Source organism: Leuciscus leuciscus, assembly GCF_965113295.1.
Source record: "Leuciscus leuciscus genome assembly, chromosome: 19".
Taxonomy (NCBI): Eukaryota; Metazoa; Chordata; class Actinopteri; order Cypriniformes; family Leuciscidae; genus Leuciscus; species Leuciscus leuciscus.
Genome location: NC_138743.1, coordinates 20,301,612 through 20,319,796, shown reverse-complemented (window position 1 = coordinate 20,319,796; position 18,185 = coordinate 20,301,612). Strand labels below are relative to the sequence as shown.

The 18,185-nt window shown below is 36.8% G+C and overlaps 1 protein-coding gene and 1 long non-coding RNA gene across 5 annotated transcripts in view; one reads left to right on the top strand and one right to left on the bottom strand.

Moving 5' to 3' along the window:
- LOC309481724 overlaps positions 1 to 18,185 on the top strand; it is a 375,444-nt gene that overhangs the window by 257,279 nt on the left and 99,980 nt on the right. The window lies entirely within an intron of this gene.
- clmnb (calmin b) lies at positions 311 to 17,082 on the bottom strand. 4 transcript variants are annotated; one of them, XM_082146686.1, is made up of 11 exons: positions 16,974 to 17,070; positions 16,536 to 16,585; positions 7,761 to 7,822; positions 7,377 to 7,472; positions 7,180 to 7,263; positions 6,588 to 6,680; positions 6,259 to 6,479; positions 5,267 to 5,460; positions 4,495 to 4,577; positions 1,963 to 2,987; positions 311 to 1,688 (listed from the first exon to the last, which is right to left on the bottom strand). In XM_082146686.1, exons 2-11 carry the CDS (start codon positions 16,543 to 16,545, stop codon positions 1,559 to 1,561), a joined length of 1,998 nt encoding a protein of 665 aa, XP_082002812.1. In that variant the 5' UTR covers positions 16,546 to 16,585; positions 16,974 to 17,070; the 3' UTR covers positions 311 to 1,558. The 4 variants fall into 4 exon arrangements, with proteins under 4 accessions (XP_082002812.1, XP_082002813.1, XP_082002810.1 ...); XM_082146687.1 differs by lacking the exons at positions 16,536 to 16,585; positions 16,974 to 17,070 and adding exons at positions 8,283 to 8,851; positions 11,402 to 13,002; XM_082146684.1 differs by lacking the exons at positions 16,536 to 16,585; positions 16,974 to 17,070 and adding exons at positions 8,322 to 8,851; positions 11,402 to 13,002.

Sequence of the window (18,185 nt, the reverse complement as noted above, 5' to 3'; positions counted from 1 at the left end):
AACAGCTTTGCTACTATCAAAATATACTGTACACATCTCTTGATAACTCACTGCAAAAAAAACACAGTTGGGGGTACACGTAACTGTCCAAACTCCTCTTTGGATCGTTTTCCAAGGGAAATGTTGAAAGATGTTGACATTGATTAGCGGCCCTGACCTTGACAGTAAACAAACACATTCTCAGAAGTTGTTGGCTCTCTGTAGTGAGGGCACAAATCTCATTCAGCCCACGCTTAGTCTTACATATTTGAACAGTTTGGCCTGTTTTATCTTCTCCAGATCCACACACACACACACACACACACATATATAACTTTTTGATTGCTGGGACGAACTGAAAATCACTTTATTGGTGCATGTTAACATTTGTTTGCAACATGTTTATACATCTGATAAAGTGTTCAATATTTCAACTACTGTTCTAATGAGATTATTAAGTAGGCCTCTCCATTACATTTAGCTTCAATAATGAAGCATTCAACTGTCAAATGATAGAATGAAGCTAAACAAACTCTTTCCACTACCTGACATACCATCTTCTGTCAAAATAAATATTTGTATTATTTTATTCTTTAATGCTTTTCAATTTTGTACAATATTATAGACGTCAGATTAACATTCACGTATTGATCAAAAAACATCATGAAACCAATTTCACATAAACAAATAAAACATAAGGAGAAAATAAAATAAAATAAAATAAATATATTAACTCTTTCTCCGCAATTGACGGAAATTTCCGGCATTCCGTGTTTTCACTGTTATGCTATTTCGCATCTTCTGAAAGAGTGCAGAATCTCCTGATCAAAACACAGGTGAAGAAGAAGCAGAAACAAGCGATAGCATACATTAGTATGTAAGCAGATGCAAATGTAAAATACCGCTATCATCAACATTAAATTGCATATAAATCAAAACTGCCTAATGATACTGAATGAAATGTCGACCCAGGACGAGGACTGTGAAGCTGTGGGGGTGTTGATGGACTCGATCTACTCCATCTATGTTTTGATCATCATTCTGAATCTGATCCAGATGAAGTCTTTGACAAAAACGTGATTTTCTTTTCTTTTTTTTTTTATCAAAAAGGCTGGCAGTCGCTGGCAACTTTTTTTATTTATTTATTTTTATGCTGGTGGGTAAAGAGTTAACACTGTAAAGTAAATAACACTGAACCTTGTTGCTCATGTCACATGGAAGGACAGTTATGTATATATATATTAAAGGTAAAGCAGCAAAAAGGCAATATTTATAGAGTGCTGCAGGAATGAGTTGTAAAACTCAAAAACAAACTCAATGACAAAAAACTCAATGACCCTTTAAGACCTTTGACATGCTCTCGCAATGTGATACTGACAATCCACATAGTCTGTTGTAAGTATGTAACTCTTCAACTGTAAATTCCGTTTGTGATCTAAACCCACTTTATTTAGAGGACAAGTTTTAGCTCTGATCCTGACTTACAAACAATGAGAAGGAGATAAACTGAATTGCGTGTGTGGACGCACAATATTGCACTTTGTAGAACTCTCCTTGTAAGTATATTGCTCTAGCATTGCTAGTTTTTACTTAATAGACTGAATAAGTCCAGGTGAGGATATATAAGGCAGCAGTAGACGATCATCCAGAGGAACAGAAGCACATGTAGCTCTTCCAGCTCATAACTAGTTCGGTCACGACCGCCGTTCCTAAAACACAGAAAGAGGCGGTTATTGGTTATTTTCAAAGCAAACAGGCTCATTGGAAAAACGTACCTGTGGCAACATTTCTGCTGAATGATATTATGCTTATTGCATGTTTCAAAGTGAAATGTCTAGTGAGTGCCATTAAAAACATGTTCAGTTTAATATAAAACAGATTAATGTAAATCTGCAGTGAATTGTTTGTAAAGGTACGTTTTTAGGTAGAGGCACGTTTTTCCAATGAGCAGGTGATAAAATGTATGAAAAATATAATCCTAACCTCAAATGTGAAACTGCAGGTTCTTCAGTTATTCTATCCAAAACACTTCGATCGAAAAAACTGGTTTGCTCATATTGGTCATTTTCTGATAGACTATCATTCACTTCGCAAAGGAAAAGGTCCTCTCTAATTTTCTCCTTATCAAGATCATTGTCCACTTGCATATGATCAACACCATCACTGCAAGTCAGAGTAAATACATCCAAGTAAATACTCTCCTTCATTTTGAATGAACAGTCCAAGTCCAAACATTCATCAGCAGATGATCTGGCAGTCTTTTCTGTGTTTTCTATACCAGTTCGATTCATCGGCAGAGAGTCACAGTCCCTTTGGGATACATGAATGTCCTTGACCTGTCCCAGTGTGCTTTCATCTGTACCTTTGCTATCATATGACATCAATACATCCGTGGGTTTTAAATGACTCTGTGTATCACACAAATGACACAATGAGTTTCTTTCCCTACTTTGAGATTCAAGTGTATTGACAACATTTATATCAAACTCCATTCCCTGTGAATCCATGACTGCGTTTAATTCAAAGTCGACATTTGACACTATTCCAGCTTCTTTATGGTCAAGCTCTAAGATGTAGCTGTATGCGTCCTCCTCGTCTGAATCCAGCATTGACATTGCATAAACGGCCTTTGAAACCTCAGAACTGTTCCCATCATCCTCCAGGTTTACCATCAAGCCTTTTTTCCATGCTACGGAGTCACAACACTGCCCTCCAGTGGAGTCTGAGAAGGATTGTCCAGCTGACCAGCTGGAACTCTTCATGGTGAAGAAATGTGGAGGTATAGCAGATAAACCCACAGGGTTGTCTGAAGGACAGATATGAAGCGACTCTGAGCTGAGCTCTTGATCTTGTTCTTCTTGGCAGGTCTCAGACGGGTTATGAAGGCGTCTCAAAACTTCAGCGGAGACATTAGATTGTGAGACACAGCTGACCGAGTCAATCCAAGGTCTGTCCCATCTTTCAATGGAGTTTGGTGTTCCTCTAGAGGAATCTGTTGATACACTGTCCTGTGAATCAGTGAATGCAATGCGATTAGCAATACATCTTTCTCTAATATAACTGTTTATTTTATCTTAGTTTGCTTGAGAATAAACATCAAAAAAAAATTATAATTTGTTTCCAATGGTGATACATTGGGTTAATTTTGTATGTATTTTGTACCTTATAGAAAAAAAGTAAATAAAAAGGCAATTTCCACTTTTTAGTGGAGTACCTTATTTACTCCAAAGTGAGCTTCCATACTCTAGTGTGTCAACAATATATATATATATATATATATATATATATATATATATATATATATATATATATATATATATATATATATATATTTAATTGTAATTCTAAGCCTTGACTCAAGATCTGTTGACACTATCTTTAGCAACTAAATGATGCAAAATTTAAAAACATTCACAAAAAAAAATAATTTAAATCAAAATCATTCAGGGCTTAATTTAAAGGGGTGATGAACTGAGAAATAAAATTTTCCTTGAGCTTTTGACATATAAGAGGTCATCATACAATAAGAATATCCTGTTCGTTTCAGAACTGAAAACGTCCTTGTTATTCCAATAAAAGCTTTTATTGACACCAGGCACAGCAAACAACAGGTTTTTCAAAGTGGGGATCTATGACGTCAAAGGGTATCAAACACCACCTCCGCAGAAGAAGATCAAAGCCTACTTCAACACTGCCTGTTTAGCCCCGCCCACCGATTCACGCATTACATGAAACTCATTATAATATGCAAAACTGTTATCCAATCATAGCAGTGGGCGTTTACTTCCAAGTCTTCAATGTGGCACGCCCATAAAAACCGAGTGTTTCAGGAGCTAGGCTCAAAACCAGGGTAGAACATAGCCTAACATTAATTTTGCTATTTTGGAATGTAAAACACAAGCGAACGTCAAAAGTTGACCTCAGACAACAATATATATATTTTTTAAAAGCCAGGTCATGAACCCTTTAAACAAAAAAAAAAAAACCTGGCCTCTGAAATGCCAGTAGGATCCATTAATAGACAGCATTTCCGACATTTTGGAGTGAAATTATACATGGATGCATTATATTATTATATTATGCATTATTAATATCACATGTGCTGTCACATTTGCCATTGTTTGGCAAATTTGCAAGGGTAACATTCAGTCATTTTAATAGGAATCCACATGTTTGAGAATTAAAAAATTAAAAAATTAACACTGTATACATGTCTTTGAAACAGTCCGGCTCTTCCACTTCAGCTTCATTCTGTGGAGGTTAAACTATCCCGTTACCACCTTCAATGTTGATACTGGTGGCAGCACATTTATCATTTTTCGGCAAACTTTCGAGGGCAAAATCCAGTAATTTCAATAGGAATCCTCATGTGACCACATGTTTAGTCTTCTTGACATATCTACTCACAATAATGTTACCATTCCAGATAAGCAAGTCTTGGTTAGCTTTACCTGTGACTTTATATGACCGGCCTTATTACGCAATCATTGATATGAAAGATAAACATATCCTCACCTCACCATGGCCTGGGCAACATTCAAGAAACTGGGCTACATAGGTGATGATGGACTGCTCATCTGGTGAATGCACTGCAACATCTAGTGCAAAAAAAAGGTCAGGTCAAATAACAAACACACCTGCTTGCAGTCCAGTTGCTTTGAAGATGAATCCCACTCAAAAATAAATTCTGCTTATTTGCTACCCAGTCACAAAACTAAGAAAGCAATACAACACTTTGCTATACAATATTCGCAGGCAATATTTACTGTAGTACAATAGTTCTGCAGTAAAATTCTGGGTTTTTACAACATATTTATTTCTGAAGAGCACAGGTCATGCAGCAATTAAGCATGTTCCCCTATATAGAAGGCACAAACAATACACAGCTATTCTTCAAGTAAAAGGAAGTGGATAGTGTGTGTGGTCCTGGCAAACCCTACGTTATGGAGACAAAATGGCAATTATGTCTCCACAAAGATGGGAATATCTGAAATCCTTGTCCTTGTGGGGACATGTTTTGGTCCCCATGAGGAAAATAGATTATAAATCATACAAAGTAATGTTTTTTAAATATGTGGAAAGTTTTATGTGATGAATAGGTTTAGGGGTAGTTTTAGTGTGAGGGGATAGAATACACAGTTTGTACAGTATAAAAATCATTATGTCTGTGGAATGTACTTATAAAACATGAAAACCCAACATGAGTATTAGTGTGTGTGTGTGTGTGTGTGTGTGTGTGTGTGTGTGTGTGTGTGTGTGTGTGTGTGTGTGTGTGTGTGTGTGTTACCATCTGGATCCAGCAGTGGAGGAATCCCCAGCCACTCATATGCTGCTGAGAAGGCTGTCTCCATGTTTAGACGGGGCTCAGAGGACAAAGCTTTCCTCATGTCCACAAATTCAGGACAGAAGAATTTAACCAGAGCCAAAAAAGCCATTCCGCTCCTCCAGCTGTTACCGAAATCATGAATTTCTACCCCATATCTGAAGGAAAAGATTGAAACAGCATTTTCTAAGATTGAATAAATTATGGAAGTCCATCCAATTAATTAAAGGCATAGATAAAAAAATAAATTAAAAAATAAATAAATAAATCGAAACATTTTAGCTGCATGTTGTTCCAAAGCTGTCTTTCTTCTGTGTAAGTTAATGTTCTTTTTTAATGCAATTATACTTGATGTGGACAAAATGGATGCAAAAGACCATGAAAGTGGTCCATAGTCCATACAAAGTCATCCGGTAGTATTGAGTGAGCAACATACTAAAATTCAAGTTACATTTACTGAACATCTTAAGAACCAGCCTTGACATCCAACTTGGTGTGTTCATAAGAGTGTTCATATAAGTAATGACGCTTAATTTGGAACAAATTGTTCTTTTGAGTTATATGTTTTCAATAAGTCGTTTAAAATGCTTCACAAAACCACTCTGAATGAGTTCAACACACTCACTTCGTGGTCCTCATTTACAGCTCACTGGAGAAGGAGATTTGAAGTAAAAACAGAAAGCTACTGCACGGCTTTGAAAGGAATATAGCGAACAAAACAATGCTTTTGTAGCGTTTGCATCTTTTCGAAGCTTGAAAGCGTCAGTTTCCGTTTCAATTTCAAGGAAAAGAGTGATCAGTACATTCTTTAAACTGTCTCCTTTTGTGTTCCACAGAAGAAAAAAGGTTTGGAACTACATGAAGGTGAGTAAATTATGACAAATATACAATATACCAATTTGGATATCAAGAAACACATTTGTCTTTATTGTGGCTGAGTAAATTAATTGACTTACTTTGCTGTGCAGTTTTGCACCCAGCTAAGCAGAGTCTTTATGGCTGTACCGCGGTACTTGAGATTATGAGAAGACCTTTTGCCTTTTGAGGGTAGAGTGCCGAATATGTCATCTCCAGGTGATACTGGAGAACTACCACCAGAAGAATCACTGCCACAAGGTAATGACAGCAGACTGAAGGTGGAAGGGAATTTCTCTAGGTGTCCTGTAACCTGTTTAATCTTCGAATGGTAAAATAATTTAGCCACAATAACGCAGTCGATCAAACACTCACTCACAAGAACAATGGAACTCTTTCATTACTGTTACACAATGTTAGTGTACTTTACCTGATAGTATACAATGATGTTCCAGATTAGCCTGAGAACAACTGAAGGATTGCCATTAGCAATATCATTAGCGTCAATATTTATAAGACTCACCTGTGGAAATAATATAAATGATTACATTTGAACATGACATATGGAAAGAAAAATATATATTGATGGCTGTGTTTTACTAATTAGTTCCCTTTAAATCGTTGTCACGTACTAATTATTTCCCTTGTTTTATTTTGTACAACATGGCCACCATTTACATTTTTGTCATCATTTACTCACCTTCAAGTTGTTCCAAACCTGTAAGAGTTTCTTTCTTCCTTTGCTGAACACAAAATATGATATTTTAAAGAATGTTGGTAAGCAGACAGTGGATGGGCCCCACTGACTTCCATAGTATATATTTTTTCGACTATGGAATTCAATGTCTACCCTCAACTTGAAGGTGAGTAAATTATGACAAAATGTTCATTTTTGATATTGTTAAACTATCCATTTAACTAAAATGATGGAATTAATTATTGGCCATGATATATTTCCCACCCACCATGTATGTACAGGGATTCACACTAAGACATGGAGAACAAAATTAATTAGGACTTACATTTCTGTCCTCGAGGAAATTCAAGACCTTTGCAATATTGTTTAGTCTGAAGATGTGATGCGGGAATGGCCTGAATCTATCAAGCTAAAGCACATGAAAAACACTTATTATGTGTGTAGGAAAGCCACATTTATGTATGACAGTTTTATAGTGATCAAACTTTGTATCTTTTCAGTAATATATGTGATGTGACAAACCATATTACAGCCTGACAGTTCCTCTAGAAGAGCCATGAGAACCTTTCCATCTTGAACATCAGTGAATAAGTTATTAACTTGTAAAGGTGGGTCACACTACAACACAGAAAGGAACTTAAATGAAGTAGACATGACAGTTAATGACTACTTTTAAATGTACAGTATGTTAATTTTTCATTATTAATAAACAAACATGCTGACATTTTTACAAAAACAACACCTTAAGACATTCAATACTTCTGTTGTAGTAATAGGTCTGACACTCATGGAAAATATTATGTAAACAAAGGTATAATTTTGAAAATCATATGTTGATTGGCCTTGTTGCATGTAAAAAACTGAATCTGTTGATTGTCCTTGCAGTAGAAATAAGACAATTCTCACTCTCTTCAAATGCATGTTTATCCACTTGGTAAAAGTTCTCTGTTGGACTGCCTGCTTCTCCTCTGTAAACAAAGAAATCAAACTCAGGCTTTTTCTCTGAAAAAGGGTACTCCTTTTTGAGTCAACTTTTGTACATGCTGTCATTTCAGAACATTGTAACAGGTTTATAGCAGGGGAGAACAGGTATAAGCACGTTCGCTTTCATTTAAGAGACATGCACTGAGTGAAATGAATGAGGAAGTTTGTCTTAAAAACGTTCCATTTTATTTTCAGACTTGTTTTTTCAGAATGTTGTTTTATTTCCATTTCCATTTCGGTCATATTGTGTTTATAATATAATATAAAATACTGTATTTAAAAGAAAAATACAAAATTATTTTTTAAACCTGTGCCAGAACTGGAAAATATAATATATATTATGATACAATGGAGCAAACTTGCCATTTAAAATATTGCGTGATCATAAAAATATCCACCCAAAATTATTTAAAGCATAAAGATAATTCATTATAAGAACTGTACCTGTGAATTATGTATGTACACCGTTATGGATTCTTTTACCTTGGGTTCTTTTCGCGCATTTCTTGTCTTTAACACGTCCATCTCTCTTACTCAATGTTGAGGACATCCTGAACAGGACCAAGAAAACTTCTCAAAGTCACGAATATGCTACAGTAGCTGCAGTGACGCTACAGGGTAACATTTGAGGAAATCAAGTCGTCGGGTTTGAGACGTCAAATTGTTTTTGAGCGTCAAATCCTGCCAGTACACGCCCGTCTCCTCCATACACCTGTGACAGCTCCTGCAAATCCTTTACTGCCTCAAGCCAATATTTAATACTCATTCATAGTCATACTTGAACTTTCATGTGTTGACATTTCACCTATTCACTTTTAACAAATAAAACATGTGGATGCTTGAATGGATGGTTTGTTCATAGTTTAACTATGCTTTGGGGGTTCAAGTTTTTTTTTTTCTTTTTTGTAAAAGGAAATATTAATCCTCACCATGAAAGGATATTTTAACACTAAGGGACCATTTTTCAACTAAAAACGGAAAACTTGTTTACACGACAACAGCGTTTTGGGGACCTGGGGCTCGTTCTTCGTACGTTGCTTATTACATCCGAGATCAAATGACACATCCAAGATGAGATCATCGTGCTAATCATGATCTGGCTAACTCGGTTCTTCGAACACACTTGCCAGTTATGATTAGTATCGCTGGATTGAGTTATCTGAGATAATTGCGCGTTCATGCGCTGGTTGAAAAGGGGATATGTATTGATAGTAGAAACATTGATCAGCAACGCTGCTATTGGCTGTTCAGCGTGGCCAAAGAGCGCGCACAGTTTTTCTCCGCAGCAGAGCAAGAGAACTAATAGTCGAAGTTTATTCGGAATTTTAATGTTAAATCAAAACGCCAGGGAACACCTCAAAGCCTGCAAAAGCTAGGAGAGAGGGCTGGCAAAAAGTAGCAGACAATTTAAATCCGTTAGAAGTGGCCATTAGATGTTTTTATCACTTATTAGCCTATATTTTTGTATTTTAATAATTGCATAATTACTTTGTTCATTGTAATATCAGTCACCACACGAGAACATGGGAACAAACAAAAGTGAAGTACAAAAATATTCTACATAATGGTAATTTTTAATTATATTATAGTCTCTTTTATAAAAGATACTGTTAAATAAATGGATGTCTGTTTATAAAAGCAACCAAGAAAAAGGCTGAGAAAAAAAAAAGAAGAAAAGATCTTAGTAGCCTACACTGTAAAATTATTTTTGCTGCATTAAATTAAGGCTGTATAGTCATTTCAACTGTTAAATCTTGAGTAATGATGAATTGCTTTGACTTGTGAAAGTGAAAACTGATAAACTTATGTTAATGTAAAAATATTTTTCCCGAGTGTAGGTCATTGTAATGACATTGTGTTTTCCTCTTTTGTGCACTTTTACATAATACACCAACACTTGTATCTGTTCCCAAGAAAGTGGTGGCTGAAATATGTGCAGTAAGTGGACATTTTCTAACTTTCCAAAGGAAAGAAAGTATAAGACTTTGTAATGTCCATTTGTTTCCATTGTACTGGACAGTGAATAAACCCTCTCAGATAACTGTCATATGGAGGAACTACCTGCAAGTGCATAAATAACTTTACTTAATTTATACTTGTATGCTTTATGGCTGCAATATAAGTTGCAGGATTCCACATCTACAGAAAGGCCTAGAGTCTGCACAGACAGAGGAGACATAGGCCTACAGGTGGGCATGTTTATCGCCAACTTTTCCTTTTTATTTGTTGCATGAGGCATGTGTCTAATATCTCTTGTTGCAGGCACTTGACCACTGGCTTTTCTTTACAAAGAACAATTGAAATAAAACTCAAGGAACTAAGCATATTTGTATTTTATTAAACATTTAATGAATAGTGTTTTTTGGTTTTTTTTGGCAATGTTGTGTAATATGGCACATGCAACAATGTCACAGGCCCTGTCAGGTGTGCAACCCTCAGACTTTTCAGACACTGAAATCTTCCCTTTAGTTAGCCAAAGTTCATTTCATTGTGTGCCCTTGTCCTGGCTAGAGCTGCATTGTAACTGGTTTGGGTCAGGGAATGGGGTCATAAAACACCTGTCTGCAGGCAGGAACATGTCATAATCACCTATGAAGAAATGCAGTTCTGTTAGGATCAGCATAAGTGTATGTAATACAGCGAGCTTGATATTTAATTGTGGAACTTTCCTTACCACTTTCAAATAATGTGCATAAATGTGAATCTCTGAAAATTCTTAAGTCATGCACAGATCCTGGCCTTTTTGCTTTCACATTTGTGATATGGAAGATTTTAGTCAACTGCCTTTTTTTATTTGATATGTGGAATAAGAATCACAGTAACTGGGCTGCACATTTACATTGTGAACCCCCTTTCTGTTCACATAATCCCCTTCATTGAGGCCTTGATGGCAGTCTATGGTCTAGCAGTCTATGGTACCAATCACGTTAGTGAAGCCTGAGTGACATATCTGTAATCGGCATGGTCATGATTGTATGATCTTCATAAAAAATTATGATAGCCAAAAAAAAAAAAAAAAAATGCTTTAAAAAAATGCTTTACAACATTGGGTCTTAAAAACCTAAAACTGTTTTTTTAAACCTAAAAGCGCCAGGTAAACTCTGAATGACACGACAGACAGCACTTTCCATCAAGTTCTCTGCATCTCCAATAGTGTAAAGGAAAGAACCACTCGCAAATAATCTTAGGACAATGCAAACAGTTTGTACTGTAGTTAAAGCCCGACTCCGACTAGTCGAAAATAAATGTGCGTTTCCAACAAATTAATAATGTAAACGACAATCTCACGAGTCACGAGAAAAAATATAAATCTCAGAAAGTGCACTATCGCGCTGCGCTGGACTTCCCGTATCAGCTCCGCTTATGAGCCGCGATCTAATCCTGTTTACATGAAATAAGCCTGCTCCCGAGCAGGTTCAAGTTTACGGACCTGTTGCTATGACAGCAAGTCCAGGATGAGCGTCGAAGAACCAAACAATCCAAGATCATGCCAAATCGTCAACAATCAAATCCAGCTAACTGAGTTAGCGACGTACGAAGAACGGGCCCCAGGAAACGCAAACTTTTGAAAACGGGTTTCAAAGAGCAAGTTTTTTTCAAAATGATAACGTTATTGTCTCCATGTAAACTACAAAAATGCTAATTTCTGAAAACGGTGACATCATGCGCATGTGTATTACGTGTTCAGTCTGTAGGCGCATAGTGTTTCTTTACAAAGTGACTTCGCCAACTACTGGCCTGCCATGATAATACAGCGTTTTTACAGCGGATCCATGTGAACAGGATCGTTTTGATAATGTTGTTGTCCGTGCGCTAAAAACTGCTTAAAGTCAATGACAGTGTGTTTTTGTTGCCTTATATATTGCATTAGTGGGTCAATGTATTCATACAATTAGGCCCTGTCCACACGGAGACGCGTTTCGCTGTATACGTATAAATTTTTTATCGTATTGGCGTTTCGTCCACACGGATCCGGCGTTTTCGGAGACTGAAACCGCTATTTTTTGAAACCGGGTCCCAAGGTGGATAAATCTGAAAACGCCGCCCTTGCGTTTTCGTGTGTACGGCCAATCCGTATATTTTGTGAAACGATGATGTCATCACACCAAGTGTCAACTAGTCAGACACCGTTAAGTCACAGCAACTACATTTATGGTTTTTCATATTGTTCAACAAAGTTCTTGATTAAAAAAGAAGCTACTGTGCCTAATATTCTAATAGTATTGTTGTATACAGCGCGCAAGGTTTATGCGAATGCTTTAAGTCTTCTTCTCCGTTTTTAGTGTATGTCTGTGGCAGAATTACAGCGCCACATACTGGTCTGGCATGTATACTACATCGTTTTGAGTCGGTTTCAGTGGTTTCGTGTGTACGCAGATATTTCTTGAGATGACGCCGTGTTTACGGAATTTTTTTTTTGAACGGGGAAAAAAAATATCGGATAGGGAAAGCTCTGGCTTCGTGTGGATGTGGCCTTAGGCCTTGTACACACGGAGACGCGTTTAGCGGTATACGTAAAAATGTTGTATCGTATCGGCGATTCGTCCAGACGGATCCGGCATTTTGGGAGCCTGAAACCGCAATTTTTTTTAATCGGGCCCCAGAGAGTGTCAATCTGAAAACGACACCCTTACGTTTTCGTGTGTACAGCCAATCCGTATATTTTGTGAAACGATGATGTCATCACCCCACGTGTCGACCCTAGTCACACACCACTACAACACGTAACAGCAACAACAACAGATTACATGCTTGTGTTCGTGCTGCAGAAGCTACTGAGCCTCTTTTATTTCTTTATTTATTATTTACTTGTATTTTTATTTCTTTATTTTACTTCTTTATTCCTATTTTCTTTCTTATGCTATGATGCTTGTCTGTTGTCTCATTAAGACGTTTCATATTTTGTACCAGGCCATTTATGGTTGTTTATATTGTTCAAAAAAGTTATTGGCAAAAGTTAAAGCAGCAGCTACTGAGCCTAATATTATTGCATCAGCGCACAAGGTTTAAGCACATGCTCCAAGTCTTCTCCGTTTTTAGTGTATATCTCTGTGGCAGAAATACAGCACTACATACTGGTCTGGCATGTATACTACATCGGTTTGAGTCTGTTTCGCGTGTATGTAGAAATTTCTTGAGATGACGCAGTTTACAGAATTTGTTTTAGAACAAGAAAAAAAAAAAAGATTGGATAGGGAAAGCTCTGGCTTCGTGTGGATGTGGCCTAAATATACCTGAATGTCACAGCATGAAGTACCAAAACATAACTAGTGCCATTTTTTTTTTTTTTATATACCACTATGATACACTTCACAGAGACATTTGTTAGGTTTTACTTTTTAAACACTATTGAAATAGTTTAAATATAGCCTACATTTATCACCATGAAATAAAAACAGACCATTCTTAAAATTGACAATTTTACTATAGAAGGAACAACTTAGGCTGCGTTTAAAGGTAGGGTAGGTAATCCTGTTCAGAAACACTTTTTTTTATACTGGGTGAAATGGTCCTTCCATCCTGATAGTAGTCAATACATTATGTGTTTAGAAAAAGGAATGAAAAAAATCAGACCTCTGTAGCAGCTGCAGGACAGTAAAAACTCTGACCAATCACTGCCATTCGGTGCGAATGTAAAGAACCAATCAGATGCCTTCATGTCTCGTGCCCGCCCCGAGCCCCACTGCGCGCGCTGCCCTGCGTGCACTCATCACATGTCACCGTTCCCGGAAATATTCAGCTCAAAGCACCTGCATATGCAGTCAGCGAAGGCAAACAAGGCAAAAACTACTTCCTCGGACCCTGCCCGCGCTCTTGAACGACCTCCTCTGCTTCGCCCTCAACCCCGGACCTGTCCTCGAGCCGACGATGCGGTACTTTTCTCCGGACTCGGAGTGTACGTTAGTCTTCATTAGAGTCAACAATGTTTTCATCATGGAAACTCTTACATGCAAAACACTGTATATGTTATGAATCTTACACGAAATTCATCTTCATCACAGTGTAACTGATGGTAATGGAAAAACGTGTATCAATGCAACCTGTTTTTAGTTTTGCCTTATAAATATAGCTCGTTACCGAATGAAACTTTACCATTATCGATATGCTAGCTTGATAGTGAGTACTAAAAGAAATCTTATTTGTAGAGGTCGACCGATTCATCGGTTTTGCCAATTAATCGGCACCGATAGTTGATTGGTGGAACTATCGTTATCGGCAAAAATACATACCGATAGTTTTTCCTGGTTGCGTCCGTTGCTGGAGCCGCTGAGAAGCGTGCGCTGTCATTCATTACACAGTAAGAGAGAGCTGAGAAGGGTCTGCTGGCATCATGCAGTACAAGAGCGGCCTCTAGAGGTGTAATAAAAATCGCTGATGCCTGTGTTGTTTATTTCGACACGTGACGCTGCGTGCTGCACTGAGAGCACACGCTGCGTGGAGAGCGCTGACATCAGATGCGTGTTTAAAGCACCGACAGCTAAAAGGTAGCCTATGTATACTGTACATTTTGTCATATCATTATAAAGTGATTAATTTGTTGACTAAATGCTGCATTAGTAGAGAAAGAACAGCACACCAGTATGTGTGTTTGCCTTCGAGGCTGAGAGGACGCGAACATTAGTAGTAGCCTACCGAAAGCGGTTAAAACACTGACAAAAATAAACGTAAGTCCGACCCGAATGTTTAATGTCACAATTGTTACCTCTATTTGCATTAGTTTATATCCAGCTGGTCACTTTTATGCATTTAATATGCAGAGAAGTTGCATATTTAAAGCTAGAGACGTAAGATAGCAAACTGATATGTTCATACAGCCGACAGAAACATAAATCAGAAAAGCATTCGATTTCGGTTATTTTTTCGTCATCACTTTAATACATGTTTTGTTATTTTGATTAGATAATCATCAAGTGTTTATAAAATAGAAGCAAAAGTGTGAGACTATACATTTAATATTTATGTCATTTCAATGCTCTGGCATTGTAGATATTAAAGCATGACTGTTTGGATTTATATGAAATGATAACACTTACAATAAAATTCCATATGTAACATTAACTAAAGGTTAATAACTTATGTATAAGGATTGTTCATTATATGTTAATTAACATGTACTAATACATTTTTAAATTAAGGTTTTTATTTGTTAACCATAGTTAATGCACTATCAAACTAACATGAATGATCAAGGTGCAATTGTATTGCTCAAATATTATACCAATCAATTTTTTTTTGACTTTTTTATTCATTAAGTTGGCTTGAAAAATAACAGTTTAACAGTTACATTTTGAATGTAACTGGTTTTATTTGTTATTTAGAGTATTACTTTTTGTTTCAGTTTGAATGAATGTCTTTTATTGACTTCAATATTTATTCATATTATATATTTATTTCATTTAGCATGTTTTCATGGTTCAATACAGTTTTATTATTTTTATAATAAAGTTCAGCACTGTTTTACTTGGAGTGTTATGTTTGTTTTTATCCAGTATCAATTTGAAAAACTATCGGTTGATTAATCGGTTATCGGCAAGTATGGCCCAACCTAGCTATCGTTATCGGTAAAATCCACTATCGGTCGACCTCTACTTATTTGTTTATATTCATAGTGATAAAGTTAGGTATTTTATTACATGTGATTCTGACATGATGTCACTGTATGTAGGCCTACTGCGCTCCTTCCTCTCCACTCGTCTCAGGTAATAAATGCGTCTTGTTCCAGCCTGAGCGTTTGGCGTCGCGCGTTCATGTGTTTTGGGGGCGTGGCTTTGGAAGGAGCTCAGAAGGGAGGGGGTGGAGTGAATGGAAATAATGAGCTGTGTTTATTGCAGATTAAAAGGTCTACAGTCACTCGATTTTTAAATTTTCTTTTTCAGAGTACTTACATTTTAATTATGTATTGGTATATAAAGACAGTTTAAACAAATTTGGAATGTTTTTTTTTTAGAAAAATGATTACCTACCCTACCTTTAAGTCTTCTTTTTTATGCCCTTCCCTCTATCACTCAGGTGTACATCATTGCTTACGTTGCACGAGTGCCCACTACTGGCAGAAACATTGCAGTGGGTTTAAACACCATAAACCCTTGATCACTTTTGGGTAAATTAAATGCGAGCACTGGATGTTGATTGTGATGTCAAAATTGTGTTGTATTGTCTATGGATATGCCTGAAGTGTACATGTCATGAGAAAACTCCCTCAGTCAAAATCGAGGGTCTGTCCAAATAAACTTCCCTCGTCCACTTGACGAAGTTGACCACACTTTTAAATTGCACTGGGGATTCTCCCTAGGGGAAGTGTTTAGGGGCGTTTGTGAGTGTAATTGAGTGTAAAAGTGTAATTAGTTTGTTATAAATCACTCCTACAGACTGGCTGAGTTTGTTATAGGTTCTGCAGGACAGAGTGTAGATAATGCCTCATTTTACAACCCAAGGAAGCCAGGCCTCAGACATAAACAAATGCACCTTCATGAACTAGCCTACCCATGCATGAATGAAAATTACAATGTTCAGAGTTTACCCAAGCTACAAACAATTTTGCTGAATGGCTAAATTTAGATACCTCAGAAATACTTGACTGACTTATGGAACAAAAAGACACAAATCTGGGATTTTTTTTGTGTGCGTACATGAATTCACTTTTTATTGAACGAAGAACAAATAGAGTAAAGTCAATAAAACGTTTACAAAACAAACCTTTACACATTACTGAGATTATGGTGAGCAATGTTGGAATCCGGACGAACCTACGGATATAGAAAACAGTCTGAATTAGTCAATGCAAGGTTTTTCCTCCATTCACAACATAACGTTTCACTGTGGCAATTCGAAGTGTCTGAAAGGCGCGCTTCTCCTGTCAGACAATATCTGACTGCCGCCGCTTTATTACTCTGCCTGTTTTGAGATTGGTAACGGTATAAAACAAACCATTACCGCCGTGGAAACAGGACGAGATTTGTGGAAAGAATATCGCACGTAAAACTTCAAAGTCTAGAGAAGTCACGCCTTTTGCTCCTCCATTTTGATCTATGCAGCCTCGTCGAGTCTCCAGCCACTGCAGGCGGAGACAGGATCGCGAGACTGCACTTCTTTCTGGGGACAGACGTGGACAAAAGTAGCTTAAATCTTACTTACAAAACTGTAGAAAATCCACGCGGTTTGCAACAACCGCAGACTTCATTTAATCAAACCGAAGACGACCTAACTTCTTCTTCTTCTGTTTTTATTGGCGGTTGGTAAACCGGCTTTTTATGTGCTTTACCGCCATCTACTGAACGGGAGTGTGGATAAGAAGATTTGGCAGAAGAAAAAATAAAACAAAAATATATAATTAGCAATAACCTTTATACTCGCTCCATCAGACCTGTTTCTTTCAAAAATGTAATTAACTGTATATATGTATTTTCCTCAATGCTGTTCCAAGGATGTTTTTTAAAGTGAAGTTTGGTTTTAATTTTTCTAGTAGGCTACTTCATTTAATTCCTTCCTTTCCTTTTCATATACATAACGATCCATCATCACATGTTGGACAGATTATATTGTAAACACATTCCATTTATATTTCTACCTCATAGATGAAGTGTCTTTATACCCTGGCTGTATTCTGAGACCGGTGATAATCCTTTCTTCACTTTGCTTTTTACTCATCTCCCTTTTCATGCCAACATTGCTTTGAATACTACAGATGTTTTCCTATATCATTAATATCCCTATATTCCTGCCATATTTTTTGAGTTTGATCTTTTATGATTGATTTAGCCTCAGTTTTACCTAATGCAATCTGTAAATCTACTGTTGGTGATTTAAGAGACTATTTAGCCATCCACTTCTTCATTGCCTTTCACACCAGTGCAGGAACCCAAACACACCATACACTCAAACCTTTATTGTGTCATCTGCATATTGTTTGATATAGTTCAATTAGCATATCAGGCCTGCATGATTTCCCTGATTTTATGCTTGTGAGTGCAGACAAACTATCAGATGCAACTAAAACATTTTTATTTTTATTTATTTTGTTATATTCTTCTACCCACAGCAATCCCAATATAATGGCTAGCCTATATAATATATAATATAACCCCACATTGTGTGATGTAGCCTATATGCAGCACCTGTATTTCCATTTTTATGGTTCCTTGAACCATCTGTGAATATCATTATTTTATTAGTAATAATAGCAAATGAACTGAAATTCCGGCAATATAGAGGAATCACTGAATCGTTTTTTAAATGAATCTTTAAAAGAGTTTCAAAGAACCGATTCTCAAAAATGAGTTGGAGCCGGATGGAGCATATACGTACCGGAAGAAAAAACGTCAGTATTATTCTAACCGGATGTAAATG